At 42.6% G+C, this 25,593-nt stretch overlaps 1 protein-coding gene across 6 annotated transcripts in view; it reads right to left on the bottom strand.

Moving 5' to 3' along the window:
* Nucleotides 1–908: 908 nt before the first annotated feature.
* Nucleotides 909–25,593, bottom strand: part of ACCS (1-aminocyclopropane-1-carboxylate synthase homolog (inactive)) — a 76,323-nt gene continuing 51,638 nt past the window's right edge. For 5 of the 6 annotated variants that reach the window (XM_063398350.1, XM_063398353.1, XM_063398351.1 and 2 more), the window contains 14 exons: nt 16,325–16,938; nt 14,770–14,829; nt 12,128–12,198; nt 11,525–11,594; nt 10,342–10,408; nt 9,796–9,893; nt 9,149–9,226; nt 8,049–8,149; nt 7,303–7,392; nt 6,292–6,337; nt 6,000–6,141; nt 5,222–5,364; nt 4,686–4,839; nt 909–4,489 (listed from right to left, as the gene is read on the bottom strand). In XM_063398350.1, coding sequence (XP_063254420.1) covers nt 4,191–4,489; nt 4,686–4,839; nt 5,222–5,364; nt 6,000–6,141; nt 6,292–6,337; nt 7,303–7,392; nt 8,049–8,149; nt 9,149–9,226; nt 9,796–9,893; nt 10,342–10,408; nt 11,525–11,594; nt 12,128–12,198; nt 14,770–14,829; nt 16,325–16,921 — 2,016 coding nt within the window. In that variant the 5' untranslated portion in view covers nt 16,922–16,938 and the 3' untranslated portion in view covers nt 909–4,190. Of the gene's footprint in view, nt 4,490–4,685; nt 4,840–5,221; nt 5,365–5,999; nt 6,142–6,291; nt 6,338–7,302; nt 7,393–8,048; nt 8,150–9,148; nt 9,227–9,795; nt 9,894–10,341; nt 10,409–11,524; nt 11,595–12,127; nt 12,199–14,769; nt 14,830–16,324; nt 16,939–18,062; nt 19,051–25,593 lie in introns of those variants that run through there. The other variant, XM_063398349.1, reaches the window with a different exon arrangement.

Genomic DNA, 25,593 nt, shown 5'->3' with positions numbered 1-25,593 from the left:
AGGCATCCAGGGAAAGGACAGGTCATAACAAGCATTCGCCTAGAATAACTAAGCAGTCGTGCATGAGCTGTGCCATCAGACCTTGCTGGATAGCAGCAGGGAATAGATGGAGAGCTAAAAATAGCCTTTCCTTGCAGTGTTTTTCCAGACTATTTTTGATTCTTCATTTTGATAAGGTCGACTGGCTATTTGCTAAAAATAACCAATCCCGGCAAACTGAGGACAAAAAGTAGAGTATTTATAACCTCCTCAGACTCTTTAGTACATTTGTTGGCTGCAGATAATTTAGGATCTTGTCATCAGTCAGTTGACAGTGTTTTATGTAAGTCAGTAATAAATAAAGCATTAATTGGAATGGAAAATCCGTCTATCTTGCCACTCTGATTTTCTCAGATAGAACACATATCCTTTTGTATATAATCCTTGTAGGTTACCTTGCCCCATTCCTCATAATGTGGTCTGAATTGCTTCAGAAATAACCAAAACAACCTCTTGTTAGGTCAGCCAATCTTACAAAAATAGTTGCATATGTAATTAAAAGTGCAAAAGCAGTTTTGTATGCCTGATACTTCAGATGCAGAATTTTTCAGGGGTGTGATTCACATAGCTTCCTCATGAGAGGTTTTTTATCATAGAACCTCTGTGTGCCACTATCTCTCTGATGAAATGAAACCACCACTCTGCCAGCAGGATAAGAACAACAGAGGGATTCTGTAACCAAGTAACTGGAGGAGGACTGCAGAGAAATTGTCGATACAAATGATAATTTGACCCCAAGGCAGGTTTCAAGAAACATAACCTTTCATTATGGAGATGGGGGAAACACACAGCAGTCAGCCCAACTGTGCAACCTATGGGAAGTTCCAAGGGAGAAATACAACAATTAAAGGATTAACATTTATTTTTTTTAAATAAAGTCTATCACACAGTACATTAGAGCAACTGCCCTTCTTCATTTAAGGTGGAAAATTCTTAAGTTATCAGTGAATATTTTCCTTTACAGATATTTTGCTGAGGACCTACTAAACTTCTGTAAGGGAAAACTCATCTTCACAGATTCTTACTTTAAGTAAGCATGATTCTTCATACTTATCTTGAATGAGCCTCACTTGTGTTGTCTGCTTAACTGCAATGTAACAAAAGTTAATAATTTGGAGATCTACAGATTTTTCCTTCCCACAAACATGAACATGTCCAGTGCCTGCCTGAAATGTATGCTATGCAAGTTTCTATGACTGAGAGCAGTGCTGCACTGGAAAGTCACACCTCTACCCTAAAAGTGCTGAATATTTCTCCAGAGAAGAGAGACAGAATGATGGAGTGGGTGGAGGAGGGGGTCAGAGAAGGAGGAGGAGAGAGTGACTGGAACATGGTAAGGACCATGAAACCATCTAGGATCCTTTCTGTGCTCAAATGAATGATAACTGGAACACAAAAATTGTAGAGAAAGTAGATTTTATCATCTTGTATGATTACAATGAGTACAAGCAACGAAGGCACAGTGTTATACTTATTTTAATGGCATTTCTTATTTTAGATGAAATGCAGCAGTTTTAAAAACATAGATCTGACTGGCTTCATTTGAGGTGCTGTTCTGTTTGCCTATTGTTTGACAAACAAGTCAAAAGAAATGTGAGGGCAGGGACATCATGGGAGAGTCATTAATCTTTTCTCTACATTTTTGTCTGTAGAGATTTGCCACACAGAAAAAGAAAAGGCCATTAATGAGAACTATGAGATACATCAAGCAGAGAAAACATCTAACATGAAGGTAGCACAAAGAACAAACAATGTGTACAGGCAGAACCTCTGTTTTTCCTCTCAGGGGTATTCTTAGAGCCCTGAGGAATAGGAATTGATTTAGCTCCTATATACATATGTATAGGACTTTCTACACATTTACTACTTCTTGTAAACCAGTTAAGGCCATTTACAAAATGTATGGAGTTTATACAGTCAAAAAACCCCATTGTTTTTTCCAACAGCAAACTCATGATCACGTTTCTCTCTTGCCTCATTTCCAGCTAAGTTTTTATTTTCTGTGACCAAGCTAACAATCCTCAGTGGCAAGGTCCTCAGGCAGGTGTTAAACTTGAAAAAATGAGAGAAAATACTCCATGCAACAAAGTGAGTGTGTGTGTTCTGTTGAGTTACAACAACCTCAGATGTAAATGTGAGCCATACTATATTAGCTGTGAGGATTCTGAAAGCACATTACACCCTCTTTCCTCCAGAGGTGTGCTTTACTAGCTGAATCCACAGAGACAGTACAATAAACCTGCTTTCTGAGCAGTAAATTTATATGGGTGAAAAATACTATATTAATTGTTGTATATACTATACTGTTATTGTATATATATACACTCCAACTGTAAGAATAATTAGACCAACAAAGGAAAATTAGGAGTAATTAATGGGTTGAATTTGTTATAGGGATCCCCTAAAATATCACTTTAATTAATGTCTTACCTGGTTCCTGATTTCAAAGAACTTGCTCCCTAAAATTTTGTTGCTCAGGTCCTCTTTGGGGTACATAAACAAGAAGGGGAAAATCAGGAAGTCCATTGGTAATTTGGCTGTACATTTCACCTCCCATGCCATTAAAGAGACCTGTCCTCTGCTATAGCTTTCTTTGTGGACTTTAAAATATTGTCCATGAACAAATGCCAAACTAATTAACAAATACTATGTTTATAACTATCCCTTATAGTGATCTTACCACTCACCTCACCAACCTTGCCTCATCACGGAAGGAGGAACAGGTCACTGCTCACAGCAGTCACAAGCAGCACCAGCGTCTCTTCAGCCACTGCTCAGACTTTTTTTGTCCCTGTCCAAGCAGCTCTCCACCATCACTACACAGCAAACTGTGGTTGCATCAATTATTTGTTGCCTATACTTCGGTAATTTGGTTTAAGATGCAGATGTGCTTTTGTCACTCATGCCCATCTGCCAAAATCTATGAGGAGGGGAAAGGTGCACTTTTATATAGTTTTCATGGGCAATTTCTTCAACTCCTGAATAATATGTATGCAGAAAAACCAGCTCCAATTCCTTTAGGATACCTAATTTTTCTGGTAATAGTACCAGATGTTAAAGAGCTCTGTATCTGGGAAAGAAGCTTTCCAGTTGAAATACTCTACCACCAGCATACAAAAAACAGTTTCTTAAACTGGGAAAGAAAAGGAGGAGACAGAAGAATACAACTTAGTTAAAAAAATTACCCTGCAAATTGAGAAACACATGAAAAAAATTGCATTAATTATCATGATAATGGTTGAAGGTGTATCCTTGGATGCCTGTGGTAGGTGACAGAAGCAGCTGTCACCTGCAGGTACACCTGGCACGGTGGCAGAAGCATTCTCTGCACTCTTTTGCCAACATATGTTGTTTCTAACCACAAGAGATGGACTTCCAGGAATAGAAAAAATGCAAAAAGAACAACAACTTTCTATTGCCTCTCCATTTGTAGCTCTTTTCTGGACATTCTGCCAAGAGGCCAATGGATGCAGTTTATTTATATGAATATAAAAAAGAAGAATGGAAATAAAACCAGGCATTTCACCAACTGAGGGCAGTAGATACTGTCTGATCTGAGGTCAGACTGGAAACCAACTCAAACCAAAAAGATTTATAGAACTCACTCTAGATGACCATGGTCCTAAGAGCCTCAGTCACAAAGATGAATCTATGCACATGCTTATTCACCCTTCACTAGGGCTAAGTTAGGGCTGACACTGGATTCTATCTCCCAAAAACACCTCTTTGAGACAACTGGCACCAAAATAGTTATATCTGGTCATCATTTAAAAAAAGGGAAACTTCACATAACTTAAAGGCTAAAGTCTCTTTTTGGAAAGTGTGAAGAAGAATAAAAAATTACACCACAGGACCTTATAAGAGAGTTAAAAGCATATTCATTAGAAATGAAATATAAAATACACTGATACCTCAGAACAGAGAGCAGCACGCAAACAAGACACCCCCTCATTCCCTACCCTCACCCCAATCCAAGGAAACACACCTATATAGTACAAATTAGACATCTCAAACAGGGGGGAGAGGAGGGGGCCTACAAAGTAATTTTCTTGCTATACAGAAAATATATTATTTACTGGAAATCACTGCTGAGTTGTTAGGGGCCCAGGGTCAGTCACTGCTCAGGAACGCCCCTGAAGGCACACTGACCCCTACTGCTTCCCCACCAGTTTGCTGAACACATCATAGATCTCTGGCTTTTCCTGGGCAAACTGCTCGGCTGTATTTTTCTGTAGCCAGTCAGATGAACGCATCTGTTGCTGCAGGAGACCAATGAGGTCACCAAGGCTGGAGCTACTGGCACAGGTAGGGTCCTGGTGGCGGGATACAAAAATAACTTCATCTGTGCTGTCTGCTTTGCCATCCTGATCTGATTGACAAGGCTGCTCCTTCTCCTCAGCCAGTATCTCCTGCTCACGCTCTTCCAAAACCTTGCGTATCCGTTGCATACCTGCAGTGGTAAAAGGAGGAGAAACACTAGTGGGTTAGTTCAAGCCACAAGTGTCTCCAAATCTCCAAATCCATCAGATCCAGAAAAGGATAATGGAGAAAGGGAGAAAAAACAGAGAAGACAAGAGGAAATAATGGGCTAAGTTTAGAATTAGTGCTGCAGAAATTGTGGTGGGAGGAAAAAGAACATTACTCACCTAACTGCAGGCGGTGGGTTTTGTCAGCAAAGATGATACGGAACCATCCAGGTTCACTGCACTCAAAGGCTTTTCCACAGGACAGGAGGACCTTATTATCCAGAAAGCGCTTCCAGAGCAGCAACTCCTCCTCAAATGTGCCTGTCTTAAGGTACTAGGAGAGTCATCAGAAGGGCCAGAGGTTAGTACCATATAGACTACATCACTGAGATCCTCATGAATTTGTGATTCCCATGAGGTCTGCAAAGGCCAAGGGAGACACCTTTTACCTCTGAAGTACAGCAGTTGTGATACAAAGGAAGAAATGGGGAGGGAAGTGGCTCAAGAGTAGTAAGATTCCTGCAAGGAGGGAAGCTCACAGATTGACGAAAGGAAAAGAATAGATTGAAACATCTGGCAGTCCTTCCCTCTCCTCATCAGACGACAGATTTGTTAAAATGAAATGCTTGTCACAATATTAACCTTTCCTCTAGATGCAGTTGCACCACACGCCTGCCCGCACCCCAGGAGAAGCCTCACTTCCTAAGACCACCAACCTTCCGGAAATCGATCCAGACAAAGAAGCCTGCGTTGCGGTTGAGAAAAGGAACCCCAAGTGTCTTCAGCTCGTCTGTCACATAGGTGTGAGCAGCTTTTAGGCGGGCATGGTTGGTCCTCAGGTACACTTGGTTGATCCAGTCTGACCAGAAGAGGAAGATAAAGAAAAGAATCACAAACTGAGGAAGTATTCAAATCTGTTCAAGCTTCCAAAACACTCAGTATCTTTTTCTGCTTCACACTTCACCTCCTTCTTTTGTTTTCTGTTTCCTCAAATAACAAAAAGATAGCCAAGAAGTATTTTGCAGTTTTATGTCTGTGCAGAAGAGTATCTCCTTGACCTTCCTGAGGAAGGTTCCCTACATTTATAGTTCTTAGTCATCATGGACTGTTAGCATTCCACCCTGGGCAGAGTTAGAAGGCCATTTCCATTTCCGTTGTCCGACAAGCCTGTATTCTTTGTTTCTGCTCATCTGGTCCTAGATAACACTGGCAATTTCTGTACAAATAGCTACCACGCTTCTTCCAAGCTGCTCCTCTAACTCTGCTGAAAAGGAGCTCTGCAGAAATGGTCCTTTTCTGCAGAGCTGTCAGCCCTGTATGGCATGGGCAACATAAGGGTAATGGAAGACTGTCAATTAATGTGTACAAAGATGTGTACAAAAATGTGTACAAAAAAAAAAAAGTGATCACTAACGAACATAAGGGGAGAGGAGATCTCCCAGGTACCAAGACACACAGAATGGCAGAGGATTGTACATGGAGCTACTGACTCACCTCTGTCTCTAAGCAGCTGTGCAACCTTGTGCTGGACAGGTCCACAAACCCCATGGAAATAACACAAAGAAGCCACTGCATTAACAACATCTTGGTTCTCTGTATATAAAGTACCAAAACGAATCCCAGAAACAGCAAAATCCTGCAGAAGACACAGAGAGGCTACTTCATTACACTGAACAACCGGGATCCCATTACTACTAACTTGATCTTGCCAGCATGAGGAACCTGAGGAGCCCAGACCAAAACCTACCAGCCACAAAGGCACAGCGTGGTAACAAGCAGCACTCACCTTGGTTATGCCCCACATCACGTGAGTCCGCTGTGGATCAGGCAATCTGTATGTAGAAGGATGCAGATGGGCAGTTAGTGTCATAGGTGCTGAAGCTTTTGGATCACCAGTGCAGCATTGCAGAAACAGAGAGGCAGCATTACACAACAATACACAGTGCACCACTGAACAGCAGTCAAGCAGGGAAAACTCAAATGCAACATAACTTTAGGAGCTAGGAACCCCCTAGAAGTAGTTTCAGACAGAATTTTTAAATATTTGAAAGACACAGATGCTTAAAAATGCTACATTTTACATGCAGATTTCCTGAATATATGATGTTCATACATTTAATGCTAGAAATCAGGCTTCTGTCAATGTATTTGTCAAGAATCAAAAGCAATGCTCTTACATCTAAGCCCAGCAACACTGAGCTAACACTTTACTGAGTTTATTTTATTTCCTTGCAATTGTGCACAAAAAGTATCTAGCGCCACTGGTGAAATTTAAAAAAGAAAAAAAATCAACACCACACCATATATTAAAAAAGATTTTTTAAGTTTTTCATCTCATTAAAACAATACCTAATAAAAGCCGTTATCCAGTCTGTAATACTACTGGAATGTGGGACTAGTCTATGGAAAATTAGGAAGTAAACAGCAATAGAAAGTCTTTACAAGCATCAACAGAAACGTGGGAAAAGGTAGGTAGGAAAGCATCACCTTCCACAAATGAAAAATCTGTTTTCAGTTTTGAAGACTGTCATAACCAAGTGCTGATGCACACATTGAGAAGTGTAACACAATAAAAAGCTAGCTACCATTTTTTACTTGCTAGATTGTATTTGACAAAATGCATTTGCCATTCAGAAATTACAAAAAAATAAAAAATAAAATAAAAGGGAACTAAATCAATGTAATGTGGATTCAGAATTTGCCAGCTCATGACTTCACTTCCAGTCACAAGTTCTCAGCAAAGCCTCATGTTGAATTGTCACTGGAAGATGGCCAGGGAAGTAGGAGCTGTTTTTACCTGTCCATGCCTAGGACACTGTGAAACGTGGCTGATTCATCAAAAACTGACAGCATGTAGATCTCATCTACTATCACATGCAATTCATGTCTGCAAAAAGACAAAATGGAGATTACAAAAGAAGGCTGCTTCTGCTTTAACAGACATAAATTCAGGCTTGCAAATACTTGCTTTATATAAAGAAGAGGAGACACCAAATTTTGCAGAAATAAAGCAATTTTTCTCAACTTAGATTCATTTTGGGTATATTGAAATGACTTGAGGTATACCTGCTTAACTGTCACCCACTGTAACCACGTAACAAGAAAAAGATTCTATCATTGCCAATGTGAAAATTAATTCCTATATTTACTACCCACCCACTCAGCATCTCAAAGAATCTAAATCTCAATACTCCATGATGAAATTGGGAACTCATATTCATTTGCTTCTTTGTCTTTACAGATACAGAGAAACGGAGAGGAAAAGAACTCAGCTTCCTATCAGGGAAGCACAGTGCCAATAGTGTTTCTTTGGATTACTGAAAAATAAAACTTGCATTCCTTGATGCAAGTTGCTCTGCCACTCCAGATGACTGCATGGTCCATGATCCCAGCCCTCCTCTCTCCTTTCTTAAATCCACCAATGTGTGTGAAGAACAGACTATTTGCCTGACTTAAAAGATATTCACAAATAAATTCAGGGCCAGCAAGTAGTCCATCAGATTCTGAAAGCTCTATCTGACTCAGCCTTCTAAACTGACATACCTTTTAGCAAATTCCAGGTAATCCCGTAGTTCTGCCACAGAGTAGATGTCCCCAAGGGGATTTTGGGGATTCAGAAGAATTAAGGCCCTTACAGTGACACCCTGCAGAATACAAATACCACAGTATTAAGAGAGTGCCTATCATGGGATAAATTTTCAGTTCCTCTACTTGAGCAGTCCCTCACTTGAGTGTGACACAGGATTCCCCTGAAGCTTCCACCATGACTTTTCACCTCAAAGGTTAGATTTGCATGAGAAAACTTTCAGCCACAAATTAAGATTTGGGGTTTTTTTAGAATTAAATAGTTTGCAAAGTGAAATGAGCAAAATGTTATAGAATTAATCCATGATTTTGAAAAGAGAGAATTGCCACCACCAAGTAATTGGTTGCCATCTGGTCAACCAATTAATGAGAAAGATGGTCTCACATGCTCTCAGCATGGAAATACTTTTTCTAAGCTGCATTAGTAACTGGGAAGTAGTAAATTACTGAAGATTGCCCATGAATGTGACAAGAAAGATGAGAATTTGAGTTAGGTGGATGTAAAGTGTACTCATATAAAACACACTTGGCTGGAGATGTCAGAGCTGGTAACAATTCAAAGATGCAGCTATGGGATTTAGGACAATGCCAAACTTACAGATTAACTCTTCAGAAAAGTGATATCCACTTGCATTTTATCCTCTAGAGTTCCCTCCTGCAAAAAACTCTCAGCATTCTTAGTGTATTCATCTGCCCTGCTGTGTAGAGCAGTCAGTTTTCAGGTAATTCAGCTGGCCTTTCTGAGGGAGAAATCCTGGGTAATCCCAAGTGCACACCCAAGTAAATTTTTTTTGGTGATATGAATGGGTTCCAGTGCTTTGTGAATAGTTTGGTTTGTCCTTTCTGATGTGACCAAAACGGGATGGACACAACACTGAGGGATTCCCCCTAGAACTGCCCCTGAGTCTGCAAGCCATCATCTCAGATGGTCTACAAGGACAACCAGAAAGTCGGGTGCTAGGTTTTGAAAATACTTGGATCTTTAAGCCACTTCTGGGATGTGACATTTCCAATATATTGTAAATTTAGGTGGTTATGTGAAGCTCAACTAAACTCACCCCTGCCTGGGCATCCTGCAAGGCTTTTTCCAGTTTTTCCACTGTAAGCTGAAAAGGCCGAGTGCTTGTTCCAGTAATCTGAAAGACATAAAAAAGATTAAAAAGGCAAAGTTGTTTCAGTAGAGACTGCCTTGAGCCAATCCACTGAGAAATGTTCCCTGAAAGAAAATAAACCCCCAACAATGATGACCGAGCAATCATCTTCTTATCCTTTTATACTACAGAAAGGATAAGTAAATCAATAAGTAAAATAAAAGAAAAGGTATTTTCTTTGCCAAAACCAGGATTTTCTTGCTATCCTTGAATAACTAAAGCAATGCAAGATCTCCATCTGCTCTTCCACCCCGGGACCACCTTCAGTAGGACACAAAATAACTTCTCTCTCCAAGGTTCAAAATGGTAATTTTTTTTTTCCTTTCAAGGATTTTTATTGGGAGTAAGATACAAGAAAAGACAAAACTGGAATCCAGATTCATGGCCTCAAGTGACTTTTTTGTAAACTATGTCCTCATTTTCCCAGCAATAAACTCTGTAAATGTTCACTGGCTGTAGAATACCCTTGTTCTGAAAACTGCTTGCAGGGGTTCCCAAAGCTCAGCATTCCAGTTTAACTGCAGAAGTTATTACTCCCTTCTCTCAGACCTTACCTTACTGTCCAAATAGACGTACACCAGTTTGACATTACCATAGAGGAACACACTCTGGGTAATACCACCGTAAAAGGGAGTAGCAATCAGAATAGCTTCTGCAACCAAGAAAACAAAGTTCATTATCAACAGGTCACAGTCTTCTCTCCTAGTGTGCTTTAGCTAAACATGAAAGTGTTTTTACAGCTGTGTGCCCTGGAAACATTGTCATTCTACTGCCTCTTTCTTCACTTTATTTTTACATTAATTGTTTAATCTTCCACAAGAGCCCAGGTAACGATGAGTATAGGCAGTATCTAGTCTGGCAAACTAAAACAGGGCACCACAAAAACAGTGAAGGCAGACAGGGCAGGCACCAAGTGTGAGTGCACATCTGCACGCATGGAAATGAAGAATTTTCACAGCACAACTTTGCAGGAAACAAGAACTTTGCAGCAGGCAATTGCACTACTTCACTTCTGTCTAACAGTATTTTAACAAAGCAACATATTTACCAGCACAAAAAAAACAAACCAAAACAAAACTATATTTCAACCATCCACTTACCCCCTGGATCACAAAGGACTGTAGCTAATACAGAAAATAAAGAGCCACAACCATTTAAAACAATCACCTACAGAAGAAAGAGAGAAGCTAGTGATAAATCCATACATAGAAAGTCAACATTCTAAAATAATAATTCCTGGCAATATCACAGAAATAAACTTTCTCCCTAATTTTCCATTGGGATTTTCCTGGTGAAACCCCACTTCTACCAGAATAACTTTAATCCTGTTCTTTCACAGATACATTGTGCTGGTGCCATTTTTGATCCTAATAAGCAATTTAGAAAAAGAATAGGCTTAAAGTAGGGAAAAAGTTGGGAAGGAGTTCTGAGATGCTAGTAAAGCAAAATACTTTTCAACAGTTAATATGTGTTATCACTTCTTTATGGTAACAGCAGTTCTCATCCCCTGCCAAATTTGTGCAAAAGTGGAAACTACTGTCTCGTACAGAAGCAGGTTTGACTCCTGCTCCTACAGGACAAATGCCCGCAGGTACCATGAGCTTCATTCCAAGTATCAGGAAGAACCTGGTACCTTGAAGAGGCAGTGATCAGCAAACCGATCAGTGGCAGCCTCAGTTCACATGAAGTATGGGCTTCTGTTGAATTACTGCAGCCAGAAAAGCAATGGCTGCACCAGTTCCTGCTGCCTTCAGCACTGAGCAGAGACAGGAATTCCTGACCCCACAGGTCCCTTCATCCAGGCTGTATCTCTCACAAGACAGCAAGTCCTGCAGAGACTCAGGTCTTGATGTCTTTCTAGCAACACTGCCACAAATTTTACAGGCTAAAACTAACTCTTGGCTTAATTACAAATCTTTGTCTTGAGATATAACAGAGGAATGCGATGACATGAAGCTCAACTGAAACAGTGGGCACTCTTTGTCAAGGCTGAGGGATACAAGCATAGTAGGTCCCTGAGCTAAATAGGGAGATGAAAATATAAAGCCCTATTGAGAGTACAGGCAGAAGGAGTTAGCACACAGAAGTGAAACATGATGCAAATATACAGTAGACCTGAAAGGTTTTGGCGGACAAGCTACTGAAATGAAGAATCAATCTCATTTACATGGTAACAGCTTGCATTCTTACCAAATCATTTGTTTAAAAAAACAGAATCTGAAACTCTTTCTCAACAAATGGCAATACATTAGAACAGACACCAATGGACACTGGGTTACCTACATTCTCTGCTTTAAGAGGTGCAGGGGCCTTGCAGTAATAGGTCAAAAATCGAGCCACTTCTTCCCGTAAACTGAAAAATACACGTAAGCAAATACTGATTCAAATATTCTCCAAGAGGCTGGACTTCCAAACCAGGTTCACATCTTAGGAAAGTCAAGTCAGGGACAGTAAAGTCTGGTGAAAATAGCTAGAAAACAGGATAGCTCTGGCCCATGGAACAGACATGATTTTTACACCTAGTAGAGGTGTCGCAGATAATGCCTATAATGGTGCATGCGTTTCTGATGAGCTTTAATCTGGCACAGAAGAGAAGGATTAACAACCCCAAGTGTTCACTATGTTCCAAAGAATTGTTTGGAGTTATCCAATTTGGTAATGTATACAAGTGCTTTTAAAACTCTCCTTTAGAAAACTTGCACCTTCTCTCACATAACTGGATGAGCTGGTAGGACAGCTAATGTGAAGTTTTGCAAAGAAAAAGATGATTAAGTGACCTAGAAAAGTTTTAACTAGAGAATGTAGCAGAAGAGGTTTGTTCTTCCATTCATCCATTTGTTTATTAAACAAGTAGTCAAAAAGAGCAGCGTTCCAGAAAAGACTTACAAGAGATGTCCTTTCCAGTCAGGATACTGAAGCAGTGAAGGGTCCATCAGATTCATATCAGCCTGTGTCAGCTTGGAGAAATGAGAAGAATCATTAAAAGCCCAGTTACTGATGAGGGAAATGTGGAGATAGACAGGATCCATGTACAGACACACATCTGCACAGACACTTGTGCAACTTCAACAGTTGTAAAACTGGATTGGGAAAGCTACTGACCATCAAAACTAATGCAGCTCGGAGAAGCAAGGAGGACCAGCAAACTGATCTGTGATACCTTCAGGCTGTATGAACTACGGGCTTCTGCTAAGTTATTTCAGGCAAAACTTCACTGCACAGAAGTCTACAAAAAGGATGCAGAACAGGCAACATACGATGCCCATAACCAAGGTACCTGCAAAAGGCTTTCTCAGCAAATGAAGCAAACCCAAGAGTGTTTTGCCCAAGCTCTGAGGACAACAGCTTTTAGCTGGAAAAATAAGCCCTGGTTGTGAAAGCTCAGGTCTAGACTGTCAAAAAGAGTTAGAAAGGAATTTGAATCAGGGTCAAATATGTATTTTCTTTAATAAACTTTCAATATATTAATTTTTTAATGAATTACAGCTTTCATTTATGTCTCAGTTCAAAGTTACTGCAGCTCCTTCAGATTTATATTTCTGATCATTTTGGTGTTGAAGTGTAACAGGAGGTTTCAAAAGACAGGAGAAAAATTAAATCATCATCCTAATAATTATTCCCCAGGGCAGGCACTTAGTTCTTTATGAGAAGTTTCTTCTGATCTCAAAGACAGATTGACCTGAACTGTGGAGGTCCTTTTAACATTTATAATTAGATAAAGTGTGCACCCTGCTTTTACCTAAATATTTTCAAGGTTACAAGTATCAGGGTTTCACATAATCCAGTTCAGTGAAGGAAAGCACAGTGTTGATACAGGCAGAGAGAACATTTTAGATAAACAAAATGGCAGTAAACAAGTATTGTGTACAATATCCCTTCCAAATATTTAATGGCAACCAAATCTGTGAGTTAATACTAAAAAAGTGGGGGTGACACAAGTAGGTGAAATTGCAAAGGAGGAGGGAAATTCCACATGCAGTGTGAAAGTTTTGCACATGATAACAAAACCATAACATTTTCCATAGGTGCTTTAATAACTGGTGCCAAGCTCTGGAGTTTAAAGACAATATTCTTATCCCATGCAGAATTACAACCTGATATTATAGGATAAAAGTTTCTTTATTCAGCTGTAGATGTTCTTGGAGTCTATGTAACTCCAAGAAGTGTGCCTCCTTACATCTCTCTATTAAACTTCTCTGGAGAATGACACACCAAACATACCAGCAGACTTGGCCAAAAATGGCTATGAATTAATAAGAGGAGAACCCCTAAAAGTAACGTGTTAAGTATTCTCTAATTTAAGGGTCAGAAGTTGAAAACAGAAACTGGATACATTATTCAGTGGCAGCAGTAGGTATTTTAAATCCCAAACAGCAAAAAAATATTTGCCTACAATCCCAGCTGATGCTGCACTCAGTGAATCCATACTGTTACTCAAGGCTGTGAGGACTGAGAAGCTGGCAACAACAGCTTTGCTCTGCTTGTTGCCACAAGCATGAACACGACACCTGACAAAGTCTCAACTCTCTTTCACAGAAGGGCTAATTAAAATGCAGCTGATTACTGTCTCCCTCTGCACTGCTTACTGCAGATGTGGTGTTAGTTTAAAGGGGAGAGGACAGTGAAGGAAGGAAGGCATCACCTACACAGCCTGGAAGACGCCTTTCCGTGCAGGCAGCAGCTCTGCCTTACCTGTTCCTTTAGCTGGAAGGCAGAGTGGTGGGGTAGCATCCCCCGAGTCAGTGGAGCAGCAGGCAGAAATAAAACAGGGAACATTTTGAGGGTGGGAAGTGGTGGAATGGGACCAACCATGAACTTCAAACTGCAGAGACTGACTGTCCAACCCTGTGCCACCTTCCCTCCCTGCACACAACCACAAGTAGGAAAAAGTGCTACCTGCCCACCTCAAAGGCTGCCTGCCACCTGGGCAGTGATTTTAATGGAAATCTAGAAGCATTCCTCTACAGTACAGTTCTGTTGTCTCCTTTTGGCTTTTTCTACTTTTTCAGTTCTGCTATGTGTTCCAATCCTCTGCCTGGTGCAAAGCCAGCAGGCAGCAGCTGATCCAGTCTGATTTTGAGAGATTTCACTGCTGCCACATTTGCACGCTTCAGGTGAGTTCAGAACCAGTTGTCCAAGTTGTGTGACTTTATAATGGACAGATGTAAAGATACTCAAAATTAAATAGAGTTCAAAATGTATTTCAAAACATCTGTATTAAATCATCTACTGTAAGCAGGGAAAAATAAAATTCTTCTTATTTTCACCTAGTTTTCTGAAATAAGTACGTCCCCAGAGGTAAACCTATCATGAAGAGGAAGAGAAAAACACCCATCTATCCTCCTGGGAAAATGAAATAAATAAATGTACAAGTAGTTGTATTCAAAAGTGACTTCCAACAAATTTAAAATTCACAATGAAAAACTTTACCAGAGAAGCCTGAGTAACAGCAGGAACTCTAGGAAAGTGCAAGCTTTGAAGAGGAACTGCACAGCAAATTGAGTGTTTTATTTTGGAATAGAACTTACCCGCTTGGACATCAGGTCAAAGCAGAGCTTGTTCTCACTGGTGCCAAAATTTATTATACCCTAGAAAAAGAAACAATATTGTTTATAGACACATAAAACATGTAAGTACACCACTTAGCTATCACTTCACTAAATTGCCTCCAAAAAGCTTACTAAGGAATAGTCAAAAGACAGTTCAGATGAACTTCACCATATATAACTCATGACATTCATCTATGTGTGTACGTTTCCATACATGTCCCAAGCACTTGGCTTCTTAGTCAATTAACTGTCTGTAAATGAACACGTACTAATAGTTTATACTGCTTTACAGACCAACTTCTTTACAAACATGTTTAACTTAATCTTGAATTCACTCACTATTATATGTAACTAAAAAAGAAACCCTAAAACAACTCTGGAAAAAAAACAAGTTTTACCCTTCAACAGCAGTTTTAAACAAGGTTTTGGATATATTTCTTTATCTTAAAAGCATTTGTTACCATTAATTACTATTCCGCTCTACTGATTTGCTCAAAAACCATATAAATATGTAGTCATCATAAGTAGTTAAAATACTGAATTTTCCCCTCTGGAGAGATGACCCTACAGTTCCAGGTTTATGATTTGGCCATATACAGTATGGCATTAGATCCTGAAGAGTTCAAATCTACATGTACATTCTCATTATTGGAAGAGTTTGGGTAAACAAATTTTTTTAAATGTGAAAGAAAATCTAAACAACTGTACACTTCTGATGTTATTAAAGTGCAAGTCTAATTTTAGGTATTTGTTTAAAAAAACTACCTCCTACATAGACAACAGTTTGTAGAAGCAGCAGCCTGTACCTTATAATACACCTTATAACATAAACTTCCCTGTGTGTTTCTAGTTTAACAATCTAGGGCAAATAAAGTCAAGGCTAATAATAAAATATTTTTAAAATTTCAAGTAGTTCAGTATGTGAATGAAAGATCTAATTAAAAGTAATCCACATATAAATTGTTATTTGTACTATCTTTGTTACTCAGTAATAACTTGCCATGAACTATTAGCACAGCCTTTGTGCCACAAGAGGGCTATGACGAGCTACATAAAACTGAGCAGCTGAATGTAAACGGGCAGAAGAAGTGCTGAGTGTTATTAACAGTAATTATAAAAAAAAGGCTACTACTTAGTAGTTCTACTTCCTACACCCATCATCTGCAATAATCAGCTATAATCAGACAATCAGAGACAGTCCTCAGTGGGCAACAGAGGTGATGTGGTGGAAGGAGGAACTTGAGCTCTGTCCCCACAGATTTCTTGTATCTTTCAAAGTCTGCTACTGCTACTACTACCCTGACAAAGAAATCAGAGCATGCAAACCTGAGCAAAACACAGCATTCATCTTTGGTATCTAGATGATCCTCAAAGCTACTTTTAATTTCTTGTCCTCAAACAAACAGTTTGACTCACCTTGTATTAGGAAGATCAAAAAAAACTCCACAGTTTTAGCACATCTGTCAGCAAACCTCTAAGAAACTATTTTTTCCTAACAAGGAAGCCAGGAAAACACTTAGAGGTTCTTACTCACATTGGGGTTCTTGTCTTCATCATACTTGTCAGCGTGATAGGCTTTGTACCCTTCCTCAGTGGAGCCTTGAAAAATGTTGGCAAAGTTGCCACGAGCAGAGAGGTAGGGGCTTCTCTGGAAGCCGCTGGGGTTACAGAAGCTGTGCATGTCCACCCTCCTCTTGGCAAGCGGCCGAACCTTCATCTCCTGCAGGTTGCTCCCTCTTCCTCCCATTCCCTCAATTTCAGACAGCGCCTGGCTGAAGTCCAAACCCTGAGGCATGGCAACAGAGGAGGAGGAGCCACTGTGGCTCTGCTTGAGGATGGTGAGCATCTGAGCAAAGACATTGAACATGCGAAACTCATGTTCACGCTCCAGTTCAAAGCGGCGCTGCTCCAGTTGCATCCGGCGCTCCTCCACGTCCAAATCGCGCTGATAGCGGCGTTCTTCCATCTGCAGGAAGCGCTCCTCCATGGCCCGCTGAGACGTCAGAGTCTTCAGCAGCAGATCATCGAGCGGGTCCCTCATGCGCTGGCCTTTCCGCTTTCTTCTCAGCCGATGCAAGGCAGAGAAGCCAGGCCGCGGAACGACATTCTGGATCCGTGATGAGTTTGCCATGTTTGGCTCACTGAAACCTGTGAATACACAAAAGCGAAGAAGAAAAAGTGCAGCAAGAAAAGTGGCATGGGTATGCTTTGCTTCCTTCTCCTCCCTGTCCTAAGAACACCCTTTCATCTTCTACAGAGTTTATAGAAAAAAACAAAGTAAAAACAAAAGTAAAAACAAAAACAAAGAAAAAAACTCCTGAGGTTTGCAAACTTTTTTTAAGTTTGTTTTTAACATCACACATTGGGCACACCATGATGCTGCCAGCCCCTTACACGGCCTCCATATTAACCTGAATGATCATATCAGTTCCCTTCATAGGCTAACTATACAAGCACCAGAGCCAAGAGGACATACCATTTCTTCCTGACCTCAGACATTACCCTCACATTTGTTATCATCTCTTCTTCTGCACAAATTTCATGGTCTTCCATCAGCCTGTCCTAGACCGGTTTGAAATCTCCAGGATTCCCAGACTGTACCTTTCCTGGTAGTTAAGCAATGCCAACTGCATTTTCAGTGCAAGAATCTCATCTCCTGTAAACAAATACACTGTTTCTGCCAGTGACTTTCAAAAACATCTTCTTCCCAAGTCCCACTGAATAGCTCAGAAAGTCAGGCATTGATTATTCCCAAATATTCTTCACTGCTGAGTGGGCTAAAATATTAGGTCTGGAATACATTTTAAAACAGTGCAAGGACAGTTTCACCTGCAGGTTTATAGTGCAACCATGGCAGAAGAGGGTGCCCTGATACAATTCAGCATGAGGACAGCAGACAGCTCTGGTTGCATTCAGGTGATACCAAAAAAGCAAGCAAATGGTTTTTTATCAATAAGGCAACTACTGTCAGCATTGTACACAAAAATGTAACTAACCCAGCTTATGGAGCCCTTTGGATTTCACAGTATTTCACCTAGCTCAGTAATTCTAGAATATATTTACCTGCAGTGAGATACCTGCATTTTGGGAATGGCCAAAACACCATGAATTCAGATATTGGCCTTCTACTGTAAATCTTTTTGGGATGTGGAAAAACAAGGATCCAAATGTCAATGAGAAAACCAGGTGTCTATCTCTGCACCAGAAATAATCTTCTCTTTCTGGGAAAACGGGCAGAAACCTTATGCTGCAATGTCAAAGGCTATCCCTACCTGAAGGTGAAACACTGGTTTCAATGGGAATCTCCACCCTGGAGATGGGAGAGTCGTTCTGGGCCCTCTCCAAGAAGGCTCTCTCCATCTCCTGTTCTTCAGGGGAGCCCTGCTGGTAAGACATGGCTTGTGGGGGCTCTGGGGTCAAGCTGTGGTCATCAGAGTTCACCTCCTCACATTTGATTTCCATCAGCTCAGGGTGCTGGGAGTGTCCAAAGGGCAGGGCCGAGGAGGGGAACTGGTGGTGGTAGCTCTCCACCATGCTGCCCTGCAGCACCTGCTGAGCCATCATGCTGCCGCTCAGGGAGCCATAGGCCAGGGCCGGCCGGCTGGTCAGCACCCTGTCCATCACCTCGTAGAACTTCCACGTCCGCCCGCCCCGCGGGGCCTTGCTATTGTCCTTGATCCGCCGGTACTCCAGCTTCATCTTCTTGATCTTCTCCCGGCACTGGTCACCCGTCCGGTGGATGCCCTTCTCCCGCAGCACCTCGGCGATGCGGTTGAAGACGTGCTGGTTGCGCAAGCAGCTCTCCAGCTCTATCTGCACCGACTCGTCGGCCCAGAGCTGCAGCAGCTCCACCACCTCGGGGTCCGACCAGTTGCTGCCGCGCTCGTACTTCTTCCCACGAAAATCCATCGCTCCCGGGCTCCCGCCCGCCGCTCGCCCCGGGCTGCGCACCTGCCCCTGCCTCGCCGGGAGGGGCTTTCGCACCTCGGCCCTCGAGGGCCGCCGGGCGGCCCGGCCTCCCCCAGCCCCTACCGGGCTGCAGGGCCTCGGGCACGGCTCGGCACGGCACGGCTCGGCTCAGCACGGCTCGGCACGGCTCGGCTCAGCCCATCCGCTGGAGCCAGGCGGAGCGAGCTAGCGGGGAGCCGGGCCGGCATGTTCACATCCGGGGTGACGCACATGCGTGCAGCCTTATTCCGGGATAACTTTATCCCGTGCCAGGCGCTTGTCGCGCTCCCGGGGCCGGGCCAGGCTCCGAGCGGCGCCGTGGGGTCCCTCCCACCCCGCCTCTTTTCCTCCCTCCCTGCCTCCTGCCGCCCGCCTGGGCACGCCCCGGCCCGGGAGGAGGCAGCACCCAGCGCGCCGTGCCGCATCACCCCGTGCCGGGCCGTGCCGAGCCGTGCCGCGCCACAGCCGCGCCACAGCCGCGCCTCCCCTCACGGCGCTCGGCACCGCGGCCCCGCCCCGCCCCGCCCGGCGCTGCCAGGCACGGCCCGGCACGGCCGCGCCCGCACCACCCCCGGCTCCGGCCCCGCCGAGGCGGAGACCTCGGGAAGGGGCTGCCGAATGCCGCCGGTGGAGCGGCCGGCCCCGCTCCCACCGCGCCCCGGGCCCGGGTCACTGGCGGCGCTTTTACCGGGGGCGGGCCCGGCCTGGCGAGAGCGGCGAGAGCAGCGGGGGTGCGGCGGCAGCCCCTGAGGGCGGCTGTCCCCTCTGCCCCCGTGTCCCTCGGGCAGCGCTTCGCTGGTGTCCAGCCCGTCGCTCCTGGACACCAGCGAAGGGCTTGTGCCTCCAGTCTGGCCGTCCCGAGCGACCAGGCATTACACCAGTTCGTCCCTTTGTTTACACCCTGCCGTCAGCGAGCTGCGTGGTTCAGATCCTTCCAAGTACCTACTCCGTCCTCTGCCACATCTCTAACTGGGCTAAAGGACTGTAGAGAGCGAATGCAAGATTTCTTCCTTGTCCTCTACACCACACCAGCTCGGATTCCCTGCAGGGATGTGTAATAGCGGAACTCGACTTCACGGAGCTATCCTGCCGCGTTAGCCATGAAGGTGGCCTCAAGCCGCGCCGCAGGACTGAGGTAGCAGCACCGTGTGCCACATCGGTGCGGAAATTTCAGTCCAGAGCCAGCCTGGAAGGATAAGGACTGAGCCCTAAGGCACCAAGTACAAACATAAACTAGTAATTAATGAGGGACCCATACAGCGTGTCCATATTCTGTATCACCTGTGGCCAACGTTCAAGTGGTGAAGCACATACTAAGTTTGTAATTTTTCTCTTAGACCAAAAGATCTACTTCATTGCAGCATTGCATTTTTTGTCCAGCTGTTATTACCTTCATTCTGAATTTTAATAAATCATTCACAGCCTCTATGATTCTATTTCTCAGTCTGTGAAATGGAAACAAAAAAAAAACCTTTATTAAATTTCATTAAATACTTTGAACCCTGTCTTGGGGGTGGGGGCAATTAAAAAAAATTAAAAGAGGCAAAAAGACTTAGGGGAAAAAAAAAGAAAAGATGAAAAAAAAGACTTAGCTTTAAAAATCATGCTGCCTTTCTTAATAAATTATGATAGAGGAGTAGTTTGAATTTTTTAGTGGTCTGCTGAACTAGAGTTTGTATTTCCACATGCCCATAAGGTGTGCTTCTACTTTCCTGGCTTTCTTTCATGAGAATGGCCCTCTGTGTTCTACAAGTACATACTTAATTACATAAGGACTTTTACATAGATTGTGTAGTGGAGTACACAAATACCAGGGCAACAATGAATAGAGTCATATATGATATAAGTTTAGTAGTAAACATAAATAGATTAAAGGCAGCATGGAATAGTCTTTTTAAAAAGCTTTTCGAAGAAGCCTAGGAGCTTGGCTACAGCTCTTGTTATACCTGAGGGCCAGAACTTGGGCAGGCAGTAGCAGAGTAAAAGTAACTTGTCATATATCCTGGCATCAGGAAAAGGCACTGTTTCAAAATGCAAACATTAAAAGGAGCGAAACATAGAATCGTGATATAGAAAAATAATAAATCTTGAACTCTTTTTCATGGTTTAGTTGTTTTCACCCTCTTATGCCTTGTAAAGTGGAAACTTGATTTTTAAAATGAAAATGAGGGCTTCCATTGCAACCGTGTGTCAGACAAGCATGGAGTTGAGAAGGAACATATCATGTGCTGTTATATTGCTGAGATACTTGTTTCACCTGCCAATTCTTTGAGCTGCTTTTCCAATTCAAATGGAAAAGAGAATTGAAAGGGGCTATGTTCCCAGAGTGCAAGGAGTGATGTTGTTAAAATGTACACAGAGCAATCCACTGAAAACTGCAAAACCAAAAAGAAAGACTTTATCTTCTGAAGTTTTTTGTATACCTATTTAAGTGACAAAAGTATAGGTGCCACCTAATTTGATGTATCTAAGACAGGCTAATTAACATTCCTTTGTCAAAAAAAACCCTTTCTACCTTTCCTTTTCATGCACCAGTCTCAGAAATGCAAACCAAATGCTGTCATGGAGTTCCTTCCTTGTTTTCAGAGAATTTCATGCCTCAGTTTCATCTCAGCCAATGACAGCCGAGTGCCTCCATTGCACATCATTTCTTCCCAGCAAAGTGCATATCACAACTCCATTTCTAAAAAGCCATGACATGTGTTCCTGAACATATCACCTCTAAAAAATTATATTAAGCTTCACTATTTCATTCCTTTTACCTTATTATAGGACTACAAGGCATTGGTGCAACTACTTGATGATCAGCTAAATCTAAGGCAATAATGCTTGCCCTAAACATTGCAGGCCAGCGGAGCAGGGGACTGTGCTTCTCTGCCATTGCCCATTAGCGATGATATTTTAAATAAAGTTTTGTCAAATCTCTTCGTCAATGGCACAGTCACAAGCAGCACTGAAATGAAAGCCCTGGAATTTCTGTTTGTTTCCATCACATCTGCGAGCTGAGAGGAAGGGGCTCATTGAGTATCAGGCCTTCAGCTGGGAAATATGACAAGGGTTTTGCTTGGGAAAATTTTACAAAACTAATAGAGGCCTTGCAACTCAGTTCAATGACTGACAGTAAGAATAAATTATTTTGTAATTACATAGCATTTAACAACAACAATAATAATAATGCCTTAAAACTATAAATGCCTTCATGCTGCGAAGAGGATGACTCACACCAAGCAGCATTTGGGTATCTCCACTGCCACGCTGCTTCCCTGTCCCAAAAAATGCCCTTCTCATCCCCTCCCAGAGGAGAGGACGTTTGGCAGCTCCAGCTACTGACACTCCCTGAGCCGAGGCTTCTCAGAGCAGGACCTCTCTGACCTTTTGTCCCCATCCACCTTGGCAGTGTGGAGAAGCCGCGGTGGGCTGGAGGTGTCCCTTCCAGGCGTGGCCGTCGCGGTGACGGGAGGAAGGTCCCTGCAGAGGGTGCTCCAGCCCCAGCTACCTTCCTCTGCCTGGCACAGTGGGTTTGTGTGGAAACCTGCGGGTGGGAAGGAGGTTGGGGGACCCTGGCAGGCTGGGAATGTGTTAGTGAGAGATTTAACAGGAGGACCAGTGGCCAGCAGACCTGTTTTCCAGAAGTTCAGTGCATGGCTCTCCATGGTTCTGTGTAAAGGGAAGTTTTTGCTGCAGTCAAGTAAACCTTGAAGGTTTTCAAGAGCTTCCATCGTGAAGAAGCATGTTGGGTTGGCTCTTACAATGCTGTAGATCAGAGGAAGGTTACTTCCCTAGGATGTGTAGTGGCTGCTGGCAGCACTTAAGTGAAGCACAGAAGCACCGTGACCAAAACCTCAACCACCTGATGCCCACTTCTGTACTGCCTTGGAACCAGACAACAGGAGCAGACTGAGGTCTATTTCCTGAGAGGTGGCTCTACTAACAATTCATTGCCATAATTGCAGGTTACAAATTAAAGTCCAAATCAACCACTGACAAAAAACTTTTGCATCTCCCCATTTTGGTGAATAGTTTAAATAAATAAATATTATATTTTAACATGTTATCAAAAACATGGAAACAAGTTAAAACTCTCTTAATTGTGCTAGTTTCTGTGGATTTGAGCTACTGTTCTGGCCAGTGATGGTGCAGAAGAGCACCCCCAGGCACTCTCTGTTCTGCATCTGATTCCCCAGATTGCCAAGAGGCACTGAACAGCTGAAGCCAAAGCAGCCTTTATTTTTACATTCTTTAAGAACTGACCATTGTAAAGAAATGGAAAATACCCTTTCTCCTTCAAAGACTTTGTAGTTGTAAAGCTTATTAATAATATTCATTATCCACTCAATTTCCTGCAAAACCCCTCAGGCCAGCCCCTGAAAACTACAAAATGCTGACTGGAACAAAGCACCTCGACAAAAACTAAGGCAGGATCTCATACGTACCAGGACATTCCTTCCAAATTTATTACTAATTCTTCTATTTCTGTATGTTTACTTGGAGATGAGTTTATTTTATTTCACTGGCTTTCAGAACCAGCAAGACCAAAGAGCCATTACAGTGCCTTCTCTTAGGCTTCTTATTGCATTGACAGACACATGAAGTGGTGGGGAGTGTTTGGCTTTGCTAAATTAAGGTATCACTTAATAAGCAGCTGCAGCACATGGGCATGAGAGAAGAGAAGCAAAAGTTTCTGAGGGAGTCATATCCCAACACATGCCCCCAGGGTTATTTAAGGTACTTCACAGTAAAGCCCACAGAGGGCAGTAAGACAGTCTTCAAAAATACTTTGTAAAGTGGAGCTGGACAAAGAAAACTGCAGAAGAAAAGAAGAGTTTGGCTGTTCAGCTCCTGGATTTTATGGGACTGATTCTTCTTTTCTTTTTCCCAAGTCACTTTTGTACACGATTAAACAGCGCATTGCATTTCTGATGAAATTCTGAGCAGACCCACAGGAAAAGAAGTTGTTTTCCGCTGGAGGCAGAGGGAGCTATTGGAAGTGCTGAGTGTTTTCCACGCTCAAAGTCAGTGTAACAGCTACACAAACAAGGAATTGTAATTTACACATTGTCTGTGCAAACTACTTTGATAAGAGCCAAGTCTGCTTACTCCTCCCATGCAAATACTTAATGGTATTCCCTGGAGCAGGAAGCAGTGGTTGGAATGGGGGTGTTTCAAGTACTGGATAAACCTGTGACAAAAACAGAGCTAAAGGGAATCTAAGTGTCTAAATTCATTTGTTAGAGGGATTCAAGAGAAGAAGTGGATCCAGATTCCTATAAACCATCCTCTCCTTCAAGATATCTAAATTTTTATAGATTTAGATGCCATAATATGATTTCTCTAAGTTATGACTGAATAAGTGTTTATGTTCCAGATGAAACGGTGACAAATTTCAGGGTAGGAGCAGATTGCACTTCTGCTAAACTAATGAGCACACTACTAGGAAGTGACAGGGCCTTTTCTCCTTCAGGGTGAAGTAACACCGACTGATGCCACAGGCAAGAAATCAAACCAAATATATCTATCAGGGCAAATAAATTTAACTTTCCATATGACACTGACACTTGTCATCCTATATGCAGAGAAAGCTCTTGCAGTGCTTCATGTTCTCCACTAAGGTTTGCCAGGCACTCAAGGCCAAGGCAAGCAAAGGCAACTCAGCACTTGCGGATTCACACGTACATTTAAGTTCCTTGCAGGGCTCATTGAAATCTTCCTTTCCTAAATGCGGAGATTTTGCATTGTCCTAGAGAAAGAAACCCCGAGAGGCTTCACCATGAAGGACATGGTGTGGCATCTAACAAAATGACTTCTGTTTGCAGTTTCTTCATAGACACTGATAGAGGAAAAGGACGGCAAGGAAAAGCCGTATTCAAGGGAGTAAAGAAGCTACTAGCTCTAGCTAGAAAATGGGCATTAGAATTTACTTCCCTCGACATGTTGTTTTTATTAGTCAGGCATGCATTTTTGTCTGGTTTCTTTCTTTTTTGGCCATTGCTGCTTCTTGGGCTGACTCTGGTCTGGGAGTCCTTTGCAAATGTTTTCTCCCTTTCTGCTGCCAGAAGACAACGTGGGTCATTTCAGAACCCACAGACACCAAGCCAAAAACCCCTCAGTCCCTTTTGTGGCCCCAAAACTCAGATTAACTGATCATTAAGGTAAATACAAGAGATAAAATTCCTTAAGTAACAACACAACAAAACCAGGTATCAACCCATTTCTCTCCCAGTACATGGTTGGACTGTGCCCTTCAGTTGCTGTGAATTTTTTTTTTTTGTCTCTCTAGTTTTATGTAAGGCATATTCAGGATCTGTCGCATTTGCCTTAAAAGAGAAAAGCCAGACTCAAGGAAGAGCAGGCTAACTGCCCTTATCTGATGCTAAAGATAGACAGAGACCTCCATGTTTGGTCTCATACAATAAACAGCTGGAATTCAATTTCTATATAAAACCACGGGTGAAAATACTTCTGTATTTTAATTTGTAATAGAGAGGAGCTTATACTGCTTTTGCCTGAGTTAACTACCTGAGGTGAAACTGGGATCTTGTTTCTTGTAGCATAACTAAGAGCTGAGCAGGATATCTCTAATGTCGCCCAAAAGGACCTGTTCAGTCACACAGAGCCTTCTCCGGGGAGGGGTGATGGTATCAGTGCAGTTTTTTGAGCCCAGCCACTGCTACAGGTGTCCTTGGTTTTCACAGGGCTCTGCCAGTGCAACTCAGTCCTGCCAGAACCCCACATCTTTTCTGCTCTAGCCTCACTGCACTGACAGCAGATCGTCATCCTCACCCTGGCCTTCTTTTCTGCTCTGCCGGGCCTGAGAGTAACGAATGGTGATTACACTTACTGGTAGCCTTGTGTCTG

The sequence above is a fragment of the Prinia subflava genome, chromosome 5 (genome assembly GCF_021018805.1).
Source record: "Prinia subflava isolate CZ2003 ecotype Zambia chromosome 5, Cam_Psub_1.2, whole genome shotgun sequence".
In the NCBI taxonomy this organism is placed as follows: Eukaryota; Metazoa; Chordata; class Aves; order Passeriformes; family Cisticolidae; genus Prinia; species Prinia subflava.
The sequence above is the reverse complement of the archived record's forward strand: the minus strand, read 5'-3'. Positions and strand labels throughout refer to the sequence as shown.